This window comes from Ostrinia furnacalis, unplaced genomic scaffold (genome assembly GCF_004193835.3).
Source record: "Ostrinia furnacalis isolate ACB-3 unplaced genomic scaffold, ASM419383v2 OfSCF1132, whole genome shotgun sequence".
Taxonomy (NCBI): domain Eukaryota; kingdom Metazoa; phylum Arthropoda; class Insecta; order Lepidoptera; family Crambidae; genus Ostrinia; species Ostrinia furnacalis.
Genome location: NW_021131371.1, coordinates 1,583,813 through 1,600,818, shown reverse-complemented (window position 1 = coordinate 1,600,818; position 17,006 = coordinate 1,583,813). Strand labels below are relative to the sequence as shown.

Genomic DNA, 17,006 nt, shown 5'->3' with positions numbered 1-17,006 from the left:
AGTCTGCCATAAAAGAAAAATCACTTAAGTAGATACCAAACTCCAAAGAATTATAAATAACTGAATCTTGATTACATACAGATATAGAAAAACTAAATAATTGATAACATCACCATCGTTTATTATAATTATAATAAATCTAAAACAATCTTACACCCAAAAAATAAAAGAGAAGACTAAAAATCGATGCGAATCTTCCCATAAACCCTCAATAATTATAATCTCTTTGTAATAATTTAGACAATGAGGGACATCGGCCGCCATCGAGGTGGATTACCGAGGACTCCGTAATTAATGGAGTCAAACAAGACCCTGTGATGAGAATTCAATTAACATTATCGATCTGTGACCTATTATTATGAGATGAAATTCACTGAAAATGCCCCGCGATTTAAAATACTTTATTAGAAGATTAATTAAAAGCTGGTCTGGAGTTTGCTATATTAAGATTTTATTTTAAGTAATTTAATAGATACTACGCACCCAAACTTTATTAAGATTTTATTTTAAGTAATTTAATAGACACTACGCACCCAAAGGTACATTTACAAGCTTCTGCATAATTTGTCCTGAAAAGTACTTGTTTAAGGTTACAGTCATGCAATTACCAAAACATTATGGTACCTTAGAACTTCTTATACAGAACCAAGGTGGCGTAAAAAATGGTTGGACCACTATTTGCGCCACTAGGGTAAACCTTATTGTATTATTACTATGTACTGCATAATTAGGCAATCTCTTCAAAATAATTTTAATTGACTGTTCTAGAAATTCGATATCAAGAAAGAAACTCAAGAATCATTTTCTTAAAGGCACTTTATTTTTAGGGTTAGAGTAATTTTGGTAGACAAACAACATTAATTTCGGGGAATCCTATGTACAAAGTAAAGTAAGTATAATGTGGTATAATGTTATAAAACGTTGGCTATTGTATGGTACATTCTAGTTACACCACAACAACCAATCTTTTTTGTTTTATCAGTTCGTACCTACAGACAAAATAGGTGGGTTAGGTAGCAAATGGCAAAATGAAAGTTGCGAAGGAGTAAATTAATTTGTGTGTGTGTAGGAGCCACGGGGTCTAATCACCCATTACACGCGTGATTTACTCTATTAGCCCTAATGGAATCCAGCGAAATCATTAGTGGCAAAGGCATATAGAAAGTATACTACCTACTCACATCATTAGTTCAGAAATTAATTCCGTCTAGTGTTGGATAAAACAAAGAAAAAAGGTTAAAAATCTTTTTAAGTTCAGCCTACGTAAAGTAGCTAGGTACATCTATACCTAGTTCTTTTTTAAGCTTACCCAAGTGTTAATTGTGAAAAAAGATGTTAAGTAGATAGGTACGTCTTACCATCTTCATAATGGCGCACTTAGCGGAATCAATCTTTGATTAATTACTCCTTAATTCCTCGGTCTAAATCGCTATTCTTATCCCAAGCTACGAACGATTCCAATGGAATACGAACGAACCCCCACTTGTAAAGTTAAACACGAGAGATTCTTATAAAGGTTCCACTTTCGCCGAATAAAAAGTCTTGGAAGCGAGGCCATTAGATGGGCATAACACCGACAACTTACCTGGTAAGATCCCTTAATGGGCTTTCAATTTAAAAAGTTCCTAATAGTCTCCGAGGCCCATTTATCGAAAACAGACAAAGTTGTACCGTTCCAGAGTTTTACGTCACGACGTCACCTGCTTGAGGGATAACGATGGTCTTTACCTTTGGATATTTTGATCGGCTATTACAATCTAAATCTTGTTACACAACGTTCGTCTTTGTGGACATACCTACACACAATACTATTACTAGGAATACTTACCGTGTTAATGCAATTTTTGTACAATAAGTAGACAACAACAGTAGGAAGTATGCAAATGACCTTAAGCTTAATCTATGGATGTAAGTTTTGGATTCAGGCCTGCTTATTCTGTAAGGAAAGCAATAATTATTTAGATTAGTACAACACGCATTAATATTTATTATTTATAGAGTTTTAAAAATTATGTTGTAAGCTCAGTAATCTATCTATCTATCTATACGTCTATACATATAAATAAAATTGAATTGATATTCGTTAGTCTGATTAAAACTCGAGAACGGCTGGGCCGATTGAGCTGATTTTGGTTTTAAAATGTTTGTCGTAGTCCAGGGTAGGTCTAAACGGTGAGCAAATACGCGCGCGACATTGTTTTTCTGTGACAGACAAAATTCCACGCGGGCGAAGCCGCGGGCGGAAAGCTAGTAAACATTAAAGTTGGTTTGGGTTAAATACAGTTTTCTAAAAAGTGCACAATATTCCTTAATAAAATAAAATCCACTAAAGCGTAGACATCTACAAGGCTATAAATTTTAAATAAACAGATAAATCTGCCTGTTAATTTTAATTAAAACAGACACTAAAGCTGTCAATCAGCTGGAGATTGAATAACCTCACAAGATGGCTAACGGATTTAATTAATTTCTGTAGGTACCTACCATTGCTGTCAACTATGGCGCCCCGGGTGAGGGCACTGAGAGGGATGGGGGAGTCATTAATTAACCAGTTTAGAAGGTAAGAAAGTAATGTAAAACAATAATAATTAATTGTGTAAATTACTTACAAAAACGAGCTTTTAGTCCTTAATGTTAAAGCTCTCATCAAGACAAAACTAAAGAGTTGCTGTAAGTTACTTTTGAGTTTTTAAAACAAAGCGAGATATTCAAAATTTATTCTCGTTTAACTCAAATCGATTAAACCTTTTTCCTCCTTGGATATTAACAATACTGGCTTAATTTGAATTTAGAACAGTCAAAAATGACAAACAAAAATCAAAAGGTGACGCATGTCATCGGCACAAAAATACAAAATTAGTTTTTATATTTTGATAACCACCACTATGTATTTTATTTTGAAATAAGGTAAGTAAATATGTTACAATTATGTTTATTATCTGCTGATATCGGTTCTGGTAACTAAAATGACAAAGAAAGTAAAAATGCTTTACATTTTTGACCATCAGTTGAGTGGTAGAAAAATTTTGTAACGTTACATTTGTGAAGAATTATGTATTATCTCCCTCCATCCGCAGTAGACTTAAGCTAATGATAGTATGGCAAAGAAAGCCAAAGTACCTTAGGTACCTAGGTTCACCAAGTCTACCAAGTCCTACCTGCGAGGTCAATTTATGAGGATAAGTGAATATCACTTACCTACCCTACCACCTACTCCACCACAAATTCAGCAATCGGAAAGGAAGCATTTATTGTTGTGCTTTGCATCTTTTTTTAGTTTTATGCTGCTGAAACATGATAGAAGCAAGCAGCACGGATAATGCTACAGTCACTACAGCGCCCACTCCAACTCCGGTTAGTATCTTCAATCTACACACGCTTAATGAAACTCTACAAAGTGTGTTATTGGCTAAATTGAGAATAAAAAAGCTTCAGTGTATAAGAGTCAATTACCTACCCAACTTCACATTACAAAGTACACGCACATTACATAAGTATGAAATAAATAATTATGAATACTAGAGACATACATACCCATTAAAATATGTGTGCATTTTGCTTAAAAGACGCCAGCGTCCATTCTTCCTGATTTTTCTGACCAGAAACCTGTAACAGTTAATCACGATTATACTCTTTGTCTTTCCCATAGGATAAACCATTGCAGGATGGTCCAAAAGAAGAAGACGACGTCGCCCGAGCCGAAGCCACATTCCGCTACACTGTTCAGAACATAAGCCAGTTGAAGGAGCAAGTGCTCTCTCCCCCATGCTACGTTCGGTGTCTTCCATGGAAGATCCTGATCCTCATCCGGCACACGACGACCCCTGACAGGCAGCAGCAGAAGGCTTTAGGAGTATTCTTGCAGTGCAACGGGGATTACGACACCCCAGGGTGGTCTTGCTATGGCTTGGGAGAGCTGAAACTGATGTCCCATAAGCCTGATGGCGCGCATCTGTGTAGGAAACTTCATCACATGTACCACTGGTAAGTCCAGAATTAGCGAGTTGCTACGTTTCTAATCCCAGTTGTTGTCAGATTTTTGTGCCACGTGTTCTCTGAAGTCCCTGTAAATTATCAGGTTAATTCAAGCCTACAAAAGATTGACAATACGTCATTAAAATGTGCTTATGAAGCATCATCATGACATATTATATTGTAGCGATCGTAGAGAAAAACCTTTAAAGCTGACTAACTTGTACTTTGCCATGCTAAATCCTTTTCAATGTAAAAAAGACTTTATAAATAATGAGACTGTTTTACTATTCCCTGTTGGACATGTTTTAATTTATCCAAGAATCTCAGAGTACCTAGTACGTATTACGGTCCGAAAATATTCAGTTTGAAGAATTAATCGTTCACTAAGTTTGCAAATAAGAGATGAAAATTTATGCTCGGTTCGTTTATCAGAGATTTTGCGAACTTTGCTTGAATTAATTTGTAATTAAATTAGGGTTTAGACTTTATTCCACTCGTTTCATAGAACCATTTGTTTGTTCAGAACTTAATAATGCCATGACATTGAGAAATATATTTTTAAAATTGAATTTTATGTACAAAAGGTTTTAATTAAATGTTTAAATTAAAGCGAACTTATGAGAGAGAAATCAATGATTAAATCTACAGAAGCTGATCATTTTTGTTGTAAAATTAAACTATTATAATTATAGTGATGCAAGATCTTCCATCTTATGGTTCTGATAAATTACAGCAAAGAAGATGATTGGGGGTTCGCTCACTTCATATCCTGGGATGATCTGATGGACCCTAACAATGGTTTTGTAAAAGACGACTCCATAACGGTGGAGGCCCATGTTGTAGCTGAGGCACCCCACGGCATTTCATGGGACTCGAAAAAACACACAGGATATGTCGGTAAGATCTACAAAACACATAAAAGATTTAAATAGTAAACCACCTAATTACTAGTATAATTATCAAACAAAATATGATTGATATTCTAGTATTATCTTAAAACATTATCACTGAGTTAGTCCTAGTCCCAGTCCTCCGACCTGTTACAAACTGGGAGAATTTTGGTTTATTTGAAAGTTCCTTTGGTTAGAAGAATGAGGGCACTACATAACAAGTACGAAGATTAATGTTACAAAATTACATTTACTACCTTGCTGATAGATAACATTTTATATTGAGGCAATTTTAGTAGACTTCTTTACTAAAATGGTTTTCTCCTGAGAAAATAGGAGCAGATCCCAAATTTAACATCCTGCAGGCTAACAATGTCCCATATTCTAGAATGTCTAATAATGCACCCGCTGTTCTATTAAATTTAATCTCCTAGAATAACAAGTCTTGATCTCTCTCACTCACTCGTCAAACAATTGCTCTTTATTTCTCAGGGCTCAAAAATCAAGGTGCGACCTGCTACATGAACTCGCTTCTCCAGACTCTGTTCTTCACCAATGTGCTCCGCAAAGCAGTTTACAAGATACCCACAGTGGGCGACGACAGCTCAAGATCGGTCGCGTTCGCGTTGCAACGAGTCTTCTACGACCTCCAGTTTGCTGACAAGCCTGTGGCCACGAAGAAACTGACGAAGAGCTTCGGCTGGGAGACGCTAGACTCGTTTATGCAACATGACGTGCAGGAGTTTCTTAGAGTAAGTTCAGTAACTTGGAGTTTTCGCTACCAGAGCCGGCATTTTGGCGCGGTGAAATTTTTTTTGAGCGTTTTCTTTGCGAAAGGTCAAAGCTGAGAATGAATTCAAATCAGTCCCAGGTATCATTCCGAGGTACACATAAGTATTATTTTTAGTCAATTGTCAATTAAAATTAACGTTCACAGTTAGCATTTTTAAACGTTATGCGACATCACCATAGAGTTAATAACTCTATGGACATCACTGTACAAGTGCTTTTAAACGATATAAACATTCAATCAATTTGACTGGTAATTTTGTTTGGTAAATCACACTCGTTGTCGTTGTTTTAAACTCAAACGTACACAAGTCTATTAAATTTTACGCCTCTCGGCATGTCCAAATTGTGAAATTGAAAAATCAACAGCTACGAAGTATTTTAACGAATGCAATATAAAAATGTTTGCTTTTTTAAAATTTCAGATTTTCATCGTACAATTTTAAATATGAAACTGGTTATTTTTACGGCTTTGTTATCAAAGGATTTCGAGCAAACGTCATTTAAAATAAAAATCTATCTTTAAAACCCAGAACCCTATTTTAATTATTAAATTCTAAGCTTATCCTATAGAAAGAAATTCAGATCATTATCGCAATCAACAGGTACTCCTGGACAAGTTAGAGAACAAAATGAAAGGCACTGTGGTGGAAGGAACCGTTCCCAAGCTGTTCGAAGGCAAGATGACGTCATTCATCAAGTGCAAGAACGTGAACTGCACCAGCACTCGACTGGAAACCTTCTACGATATCCAGCTTAGCGTCAAGGGAAAGAACAACAGTGAGTCAATCCTCAAATTGCTTTTTTCTAATTACATAATAACGTTTGGGCCTTGTTAGGCTTGATTAATCCTGTAGCCTAAGTAAGTAAAATGGAATAGAACTAAATAAGAGTATGTATACAGGCTACAAGCCCTCAAAGTATTTATTTAAGTTTTTTCGCAATTTTGAAGAATTTTGAATGGCTTTAACTTATCATCGACATTACTTTATTGAAAAAAAAATGCTTTTGTTTTATTTACGGTCTTTGTCGAAAGTTGCCACTTCGTAGTCAGTCTTATTTATGAAAAGTAAAATAATAAACCTAACTCCTTTGTTTATAAAATAATCTACCGGCTGGCAACTTTGATTACTTTGGTATATTGCAAGTTACTGCGGCAGTAGAGTTTCGGACGAGCTTAGGAAGTATTAGGCCGTTCCATTGCGATTAGTTTCACCAACTTATTGCTGATTTATTGGGGAAAGTATTCAATTAATTCGAACTTGTATTGCCACGTTAAGAAATAGTAAGTTTCGGTATTAATAACAATAGTATTATCGTTACGTAATTCATATCTACTCTATTAAGATTTTTTTTATTTAAGACTGCAGCAATGACAATGTTTCATACAAATTATATCCGTTGTCTAGTACCTACCCAATTACCCATAGTACAAGCTTTGCTTAGTTTGGGGCTAGCGGCTATTTTTATGTTTAGTACCTAGTCAAATGTCTACCTTTTTATAAGTGCTCTACTTTAACTTCAAAGTTACACTTACATGCAAACTGAGACGCAAACTTTCTGCGAAGCAAAAGAAAATCTGTCGCACCTTTAAATGTACCTATACTTTGAGTCAGCATTTCGATCAACGCAAATGCCCAAGTTACCCGGCGTTACCTACCTACTTCGGACTCCCAAGACTAATTCAATGACTCTGACTGAAATTGGTCGAAAAGATATTATGTCGGGTGGAATCGACCAACGAAATTAAAGGGCATCCCAAAAATATTCCATAGAAACTTACGTCTCGTACGTAATGAAATCGGAAAGCATTCTGTATCACAGTTTTCTTTTAGGAAAGAATTATAAGTATTACTAGTACTTAAATTATGTCTGCATTAAACTGCACGTTAATGACCCCAATCTTGCTCTTAAGCTTCAACCACACCAACGCCATGCAACGCAATGACAGGTCGCGCAGACTGTCTTGGGTCGCACGACCTGTCATTGGCCTATGATCGCGCCGGTGGCAATCTGCACGCGTTGGTGTGGTTATGGCCTACCTCCTCCACTCTACTCCTCTTTTCCACAGTATACGAGTCGTTCAAAGACTACATAAGCACAGAGCTGTTGGACGGCGAGAACAAGTATGACGCCGGCGAGCATGGCCTTCAGGAGGCAGAGAAGGGCGTAAGATTCGACGAGTTTCCACCAGTACTGCATCTGCACCTCATGAGATTTCAGTACGATCCGCAGAGCGACGCCTCTATCAAGTTCAATGATAGGTGAGAGCGTAATAAATAATGACATGATGATCTCCCAATTTCACAAACGATGCTTGCTTAAGTGAAGCAGAAAGTCGAACGCACAGCGTTAAATAGAGCTCTGTGATTGGTTCGTATGTCACTATATTATGTGACCACGCGCACTGTGAAACCTTATGAGGTTACATTACTATGGTAATGTTTGTGAATACGGGCGGATGTCTAATACATAGATGCTTCTAAACTATTTTGGCCACCTTTAAAAATTTAAACTGTCAGAAGTCTGCAACTTTTAATGACTTCATGACAATAGCCGTCTCAAATTCAATGGTATCGGGGCGTGCGGAGAAAAGGCTAAGGGCCGGTTTCAATAGCCAGTTGAAATGTCAATTAATAATCTGCCCAATAACTATGTGCATGTGGATTGAGTGATCCTTGCTTCAATCTTAACAAAAATCGAGGAAGTTTTACTTAAAATATGTTAAAACATTGCGATGAAGTTAAAAAATTTGTTAAACCTAAGATAAAAATGTTATGGCCAATAAATAGGAGCACTCATACCGCACGCTTTAAGAAAACGTCAACATGTTTATTTCAGAAAATAAAGCCTTTCCACTTCTTTTCATAGTATTGAAAAATTGTTAAGAATATGTTAAAACTATTAACAAATTCAGAAATTCCTTGCACGTCCCGTTCCAAAGTTATGACGATTATTTAGGATCACTCACACCGCACACGGGCCGTATGAGTGCTCTTCAAAATAATGACTTTTTATTAATAAATACGTTTTATTTCTGTTGGGAAATGTGTGCAAACTGACGAGCGAATTTGTTAAAGAATAAGTGTGACAAAACTTAAAAGCTGAAGGAAGAAATTAACCTTTATTCTTTCCTCCAATATGCCGTGTGAGTGATCCTTACTTTTACCTCTATCTGCTCATATGTAGTTCGTAGGCAGACTGAGATAGTATCTAAAATTGTTAATTGTTTTTAACAATTATTTGGCATATATTTTGCTTTTATTAAGGTCATAATTTAAGAAATATCAGGCTTAGATGATTCCTAAAGGAAAATGTTGATTAGGGTAAGGTTTTAATTTTAGCAGAAGTAGCCACAATGCTACCCTGAGAGTACAGGGTTTATATATTCTACTAGTACAGAATAAAAGCTCTAGTAAAGTGAGCCCTCGGAACACACGCTAAAAACCAATTCCATGATAAATATCTCGCCCAACTCATTGTTTGATAAAAATAGTTTACAGCATTTTATGTACAAAATTTGCAGTTTAAAATTGTATTCAAATATTATTGCTATATAAAGTATTTAAAGAAATATCTTGCTTCTTAAATTCTCCGTAATGATTTTGTGTATGTTAACCACATTGTCGATTTTTTTAGGAAACTGTACGATTGCCTAAGAGGTATTTTGAGATTAATCCGAGTCTATTGATTTTATTTTAATGAAATACGACGTAAAAATAATTTTATTTAAATTACCTATGCATTGTGTGATACGGAATAGATTTAGAGCTGTGATACAACAAAATCGATTAATGCCGCGGTTCATTAATCAGTAGCAGTGAATCGTTCGTTCGTTTCAGCCAAAAGACGTCCGCTGCTGGTCAAAGGCCTCCCCCAAAGATTTCCACAATGGCAGGTCCAGTTGCCGCTCGCATCCAGGTACCTCCTGCGACCTTCACCAAATCGTCGGTCCTGCCACACTAAGTCTTCCGGCTCCTCGTCGCCACTCAAGTACTTTCCTGACCTAGCGGCCATCAGCTCTACGAGCTACGTAGCTACGAGCTACCGCCCAAGCTGCCACTTGATTTTAGCGATTCTGTCAGTCACTTTGGACTATGTCTATGTCATCGGACTATGTCAGTCACTTTGGTTCTCCTACGAATCTCCTCATTTCTGATTCGATCACATAGGGAAACTCCGAGCATAGCTCGCTCCATGGCCCTTTGGGTGACCTTGAGCCTTCATGAGGCCCATAGTAAACAACCACGTCTCAGATCCGTATACCATCACTGGCAACACACACTGGTCAGTCTTAAATAAATAAAATAATATAAAAAGTATTTATTTCAGATAACAGAGATCCATAAATGTTAGTAAAACTTAGGCTAATGTTAGTATCTAATTTCTACAACCGACCTCGTCCTGCTGAGCATGTGGCCGATCAGTGGACAATCCCCACTTTCGGATATCTCCTTCAGTACGCTGTGGCACAGTTCTTAAGACACTGCGGTATTTCGGACGTGAGAATATCGCGAAGCTTTTTCCTTTAGGAATCATCTAAGCCTGATATTTCTTAAATTATGACCTTAATAAAAGCAAAATATATGCCAAATAATTGTTAAAAACAATTAACAATTTTAGATACTATCTCAGTCTGCCTACGAACTACATATGAGCAGATAGAGGTAAAAGTAAGGATCACTCACACGGCATATTGGAGGAAAGAATAAAGGTTAATTTCTTCCTTCAGCTTTTAAGTTTTGTCACACTTATTCTTTAACAAATTCGCTCGTCAGTTTGCACACATTTCCCAACAGAAATAAAACGTATTTATTAATAAAAAGTCATTATTTTGAAGAGCACTCATACGGCCCGTGTGCGGTGTGAGTGATCCTAAATAATCGTCATAACTTTGGAACGGGACGTGCAAGGAATTTCTGAATTTGTTAATAGTTTTAACATATTCTTAACAATTTTTCAATACTATGAAAAGAAGTGGAAAGGCTTTATTTTCTGAAATAAACATGTTGACGTTTTCTTAAAGCGTGCGGTATGAGTGCTCCTATTTATTGGCCATAACATTTTTATCTTAGGTTTAACAAATTTTTAAACTTCATCGCAATGTTTTAACATATTTTAAGTAAAACTTCCTCGATTTTTGTTAAGATTGAAGCAAGGATCACTCAATCCACATGCACATCCAATAACTTTAACTGAGACTTTATCGATCTAATAGAGTTTTAAGTTTTCAAAGTTCAGTTAACATCCAGTTAGCTATCTGTAATCGACTATAATAATTAATTAAACGAACCGATGATGTTTTCATAGCATAACAAAGAATTACGTCATAGACTAAAAAAATAATACACAAAGGCCCACTTTAATCTGGCGGTCTATACTTAATCTCCAAGTATTTGATTCACCGTCTGAAGCCCACGTTCTGACGATCGCCCCCCTGAGACGCTAATTGCAGCGCGAGCGCTATACAATAATAATATAATCAAGTCGGTCTGTTGTGCTCAACGTTCCCGTAATCAAGCCTTGGATATTAACTGCCGCGGTACGGAGCTAGGTGTTCGTTTGCGGTAATAAAATGATGTATGCGTCTGTGAAATGATAAATGTGTTTGGCTTTTAATCTCATTTGCGTGTTACGATTGATGTTTGTAATTGAAGGGTCTTTTATGATATATCTGTATGGTTATTATTTCACATAAAATGACTCTCTTTTAAATGCTTTAAGTGTACTCAATGTCATTATTATTATTGGTCCAAGACCAAGCTTAAAGCTTTACCTTAGTATTTGTTTACAGTAATTATTTTTACTTATAAAGGGTTACATTAAACTAAGGCTGGTTTTAGAGTCACGCTGACCGTCAGCGCTGACAGCTGAAATGTATGAAACGTCGGCGCCGAGCGATCCGCGTTACTCAGGAACGTTCCCTTCAATTACATACATATTGATCTGTCAGCGCGATTCTAAAACCCGCCTAAATGTTATCTTTCTACACAGGTTCGAGTTCTACGAAGAAATAAACCTAGATCCGTACCTGCAAGAGATCCCATCTACTCCTGCGCACTACACGCTACACGCGGTGTTGGTACACTCGGGAGACAACCACGGCGGCCACTATGTAGTGTTCATCAACCCCAAAGGAGATGGCAAGGTAACCGCAACTCTATACGCTCAGCATTAGGGTACAATATAAGTGTTTTAGCGATCCAAAGTCACTGGTCAATACAGAAATGGTTTATTTTCATTAGTCGATATACAGAGTGCAAGATAACTTCTTATCAAAGTCAGTCTCTTAAAAAAAACTGACAGATAAAACGTGCGCTGAATAGTCTATCTATCATAAATACTGCGGTCGGTTCCAATCAACCAGCGAAAATTATCCCTCGAATGCAGGCCCTAAATGACATGCGTTACAAAATTCTCTTCAAATCGTATAACCAGTGAAAATGAGCCATTACATTAGGTATTGAATTGTCTATATCAATGTACTAGTGAAAATATATAGATGACCCACGCTGAACTGTCCCGCCAAACTCAATGACAGGGGGGCGCTACCATCGTTCAACTATATGGTTTCCAACATGGCAAAAATCTGAACCAGCGATCCGGTATTGACGGTGGCGCCCCACTGTCAATGTCATCGACAGGACAGTCCAGTATTTTGGAACTATATCTGACATCCAGGTATGATATGTGGTTTGTAGTTCGTACCAACGCATTATCGAATTCCGTGCCCGAAGCAATCTGATTATATGCGATAGATTTCAAGAATATATCATTTACAATACGATTTAATTTAATAACTCGATATGGAGAGTAAATTATTTTCCAGTTTATAAATTTGCTGAATTTTAATGCCCTTTAGTATTTACAGACTCAATAGGCGGCCATACATAAAAAAAAGAAATAGACAAATAATTACCTATTACAAAACAAAAAACACTCACCGCAGAATGTGTTGCGTATGCACGTAGATTACGTTACGTAGCATGTCGTAGCCTCATGAAGTGTTGCGTCATGTAGCGTTGCGTATCACCACGTAGCATTGCGTCGCGCACTTTTCTTCGAAGTACGAACGTCATGTAGCGTTGCGTAGCGTCATGTAGCGCTGCGTAGCATCATGTAGCATTGCGCACTTTTCTCCGAAGTACAAACGTCACGTAGCGTTGCGTAGCGTCATGTAGCATTGTTGCGGAGCGTCATGTAGCGTTGCGTCGCGTATTTTTTCGCCGAAATACAGTGATTTTTCACTGTTATTGAAACTACGTTAGGTGCGTTAACTTGTCCTTTGTGTGCAGTGGTGCAAGTTCGACGACGACGTGGTGTCCCGCTGCAGCAAGCAGGAGGCCATCGAGTACAACTACGGAGGGAAGGAGGACGCGCCGCACCTCGCGAGGCGCGCCACTAGCGCGTACATGCTAATTTACATACAGTAAGAACAGAATTACTTATTTATTTACAGGATGATTCATAGTAGCCAAATTCATTAATTTTGATGATTAATTTAATGAAATCTCGTTTATAATCTTGTAAGCGTAACTATAAATAATAATATTATTTAAATTAATATTCAAATGTGGTGCAACATTTAGCTCGAAACATTTGCCAAAAAGAAACTATTTTGTCTACAATGTGCAGCATTTGCATCTGTCTATTCTACATAAATACTCAAACCCGATTTGGTTGAATTTGCGTTAGTCTGGTTCATGTTAGAATCTTACTTCCCAGTCTATTGCCTTTTCAGAAAACTTATTAGGCGGCTGAAAGTTGCGAGCGTACCTTTTCCAATCGCAATACAGCTGCATTGAGTTCGAGGAGGCTTTCATGCAATATTACATATCCCCATAATATTATCTAATACCGGGAAACCTACTATGCTGTTTTTATTTACTTTTAGATCGCGAATACAATAATAAATAAAAAGAAATATAGTGCTCAGCAGTTTTATGGACTCAGCGATGTACACTACCTAAGCTTTCAATCCTACATAACATTTCTTGCGAGAAAGTGTACCTATGACGTGTTATAAAAGAATATTTCCCTGACTGATCTTCGAACATAAAACTACACTTTACTTTTATTTACTGCCAGAAAACGCAGATTTAAATCTCAAGCAAATCTAGACTCTAATCTAAATAAAGAAGATACCTTTCCCGGTGCACAGGACGTCGCAGCTCAAGTACGTCCTGCAGGACGTCAGCGAGAGCGACATCCCCAGCGACCTGTGCGAGCGCATCAACGAAGAGGTGCGATACGAGATGGTAAGGACATGTAAATATCAACTCCTGCACCACTTGGTTGGACCGCACGCTGTGACGCTTGGTTATTGGTGATAGGTGACGAGTGTAGTTCATAGCAAATTGAACAAGATTTTCTCGAGGCACCCGCTTAATTACACCGGCCATTTTTCTTTCTGACACTGGCGGAATCACTTCGTGACGCTCTATACGCGGTTCAGCGAGACTTGAAGTAGAGCGCGTTAATGACATTGATACCTACTGAGTGTCATACATTTATAAGCTGCACAGTGCACATGAGCTGCAGAGGCAATTATTTCATCTTCTCTATCTTATTAGACCGAATATTCTTCTCGAAACAGAGTGCCATACATAGGATGCTGTCATAATAAAGTAATTTCTTTACTCTATCTTTTTAGACCCCCGACTTTGTGCTCAACAAAATTCTGACATCTTTCCTGAGGCGATTAAACATTTTGTTCAAACCTAATGTTTCCCAAATAAATAAAGTGTTTAAAAAAGTCAGGCTCCGTCACAAAAAGTTGCCAGAGCCGAGCCGAAAATATACATGGAAATAATTTTAACTTTGGTAGTCACACACTTGGCCACAATAAAATTAGGTTTCATTATTTTAAGATTATGAAAATATTGAATCGCTATATTTATTTCCAAGGTTTTTTAGTCGGTTGCCATAATGAGAATTAGAACCCTAATGCGCCTAAAGGTTCTTACCCACTCAATTCCAACACTTCGATATAAGCCAACTAGCAAACACATCGACAGTGATATCTATGCCACTCGAATACTTTGAACACCACCCAGCATCATACCAAGCGTCACAGCTCCGGTCAAACTGTACTACGGTTTATTTTTCCTTTTTGTACCGCATACCCAACGCCCTGTTACGTATTTCAGGCGGCAGAAAAATAAGGTGCAGGAAATATAAGTCTGACACGTCAGTCAGTTCAGCGAAGTACTACGCACGGATATTCAGCGCACTAAAACAGTTCTTCACTTTGCAGGCCCTAGCCGGCTCTAAGTATAAAGGAAGATAACTAAGTCTAACAACACTCGAAGCACGCAGTTTTTATACAGTTATACAATTATTTTGAAATAAAACTTTTGCCGATGGCGCTAATTTAATAAATTCGTCAGGTAGGTTAATAAGCCATATCAATGCATTATTTTTTCTTTGTGTATATTTTGTTGTAATTATTTATGTACCGTAATAAAATTTGTTGCGAATTAATACACTGTTGTGTTTTAATTAAGTTAGGTACTACGGCTGCTTATGGTCTATGTTAATTATTTAAAATTATTCACGATTCAGGTAGCTTGATTACGAACTTAATACTGTGTCGCGTTAAATAATGGACCCTATCCTAAATCCTGTTTTATTCGCAGGTCAGATACTAAAACATATCTTCGTGAACGTCAGAATGGCGGGTGTATGGTCACAGAATTGAATAATATAAATATGAATTTTTAATACCTGAGATGTACCTTGGTGTACCTTTAGTTATTAATTTTGTACCTCCCTAAAACGGGAACAATTACAATTACAAAATGAGCCGCCAACCTGATATCAGGTTGGCGGGTGTATGCTGAAATTGGACGAAACAGGTAAGTTATGGTTTTCTTATATTTATCATTATTTAGTACCTCAGATGTACCTCAGAAATATATTATTATAAACCAAATANGCTAAATCTATAAGTATACGAAACCTTCGTTTTCCACAGTGGCCTCTCGAAGGGAACGCACATCTTCTTCTTTATCTTCTCATCTTCTTCTATTTCTCTTCTTTGTTTCTTCCTCTTCTTCTTCGACTCTTCATCTTCTCACGTTCTTCTTCTTATTTGTTTGCCTTATATCTTTTTATTTGTTCGTCTTATTTCTTCTTATTTTATAAATAAGAGAAACAGAAGAAGGACAGGAGAGGAAAAAAAGAAGAGAATAAAATTTGAAGAAGAGGAAGACGATGTCTCGATTATTAGTTCCGAATGTTGCCACATTGGATAACCTTATTTATGACATTTACAGGAGGGCGCTACTATCAATACTAACTTTTTGATTTTAGCAAATTAATGGCGTTGGCAAATGCAAAAGTGTGCGTGCCATAAAACACAGACTTTAAAAATACTACGGTATGTATTATCTGTGTCGGTATCAACTTTCTAACTTCTTATAAAAAATGGTGGCCATCAAAAAAAAGGTGGACATCAAATTTTTCGTATCGATTTTCTCCTTAATTGTTCGTCGCATTTGGTTCATATTCATTATTTGTGAGGTACATCTCAGGTACTAAATAATGATAAATATTAGAAAACCATAACTTACCTGTTTCGTCCAATTTCAGCATACACCCGCCAACCTGATATCAGGTTGGCGGCTCATTTTGCAATCGTAATTGCTCCCATCTTAGAGAAGTACAAAATAAATAACTAAGGGTACACCAAGGTACACCTCAGGTATTAATTAATCGTATTTATTTTGTTAATTTCTATGATCATACACCCGCCATTCTGACGTTCACATATCTTCGTTCTCATTATTCCTTCGGTCGTTGCATTGTTATTTTCGCGCAAACAAAGGAATCGCAGTAACCGACCAAAAAGACTGAATTTATGACGTAAAACAACAGCATTTCCGCAATGAACAACAGCGACATGAATCTGTAAAAATATTCAACATGCACTGGTCTTGTGAGTCTCCCTCCAGTCTCCGTTCACTAATGAGATCTAGTCCCGTAGTCCCCCCACTAAAAGTAAACGTTGTGCATATCCACCAATGGGCGAATATGTGCCCACCAAAACGTTTTCAAGTTTTCATGGTTTTATTTCATAGTTTCCGAGAAATATTTGTTTCTGTGGAAAATTTCCCTTCAAACTCACGCACGGTACCCCTGACGATATCGGCAGCGAAAGGGCTCCGTAACTTAACGGAACCCAGAACCAATAAAGCGCCATATAGTGCCCTGAAAACTTTCCCTATCTATGCACACATTTCTAGATGCCTCACTACGGCACTACCGCTGCAAATTAAATAATCTCTCGCGGATGCACTTCTCGGTAACTGGTAGACACTGATGCGATGCTTGCGAGGCGGCGCGCCAACA

At 37.3% G+C, this 17,006-nt stretch overlaps 1 protein-coding gene across 4 annotated transcripts; it reads left to right on the top strand.

Moving 5' to 3' along the window:
- The first annotated feature begins 2,817 nt into the window (after positions 1-2,817).
- Positions 2,818-15,109, top strand: LOC114351399 (ubiquitin carboxyl-terminal hydrolase 7). 4 transcript variants are annotated; one of them, XM_028302611.1, is made up of 12 exons: positions 2,818-2,907; positions 3,278-3,354; positions 3,650-3,984; positions 4,709-4,872; positions 5,358-5,617; positions 6,260-6,434; positions 7,726-7,918; positions 11,649-11,802; positions 12,950-13,083; positions 13,816-13,912; positions 14,804-14,819; positions 14,911-15,109. In XM_028302611.1, exons 2-11 carry the CDS (start codon positions 3,295-3,297, stop codon positions 14,816-14,818), a joined length of 1,587 nt encoding a protein of 528 aa, XP_028158412.1. In that variant the 5' UTR covers positions 2,818-2,907; positions 3,278-3,294; the 3' UTR covers position 14,819; positions 14,911-15,109. The 4 variants fall into 4 exon arrangements, with proteins under 4 accessions (XP_028158412.1, XP_028158410.1, XP_028158409.1 ...); XM_028302609.1 differs by lacking the exon at positions 14,804-14,819; XM_028302608.1 differs by having other exon boundaries at positions 13,816-13,922; positions 14,804-15,109.
- The last annotated feature ends 1,897 nt before the right edge of the window (positions 15,110-17,006 follow it).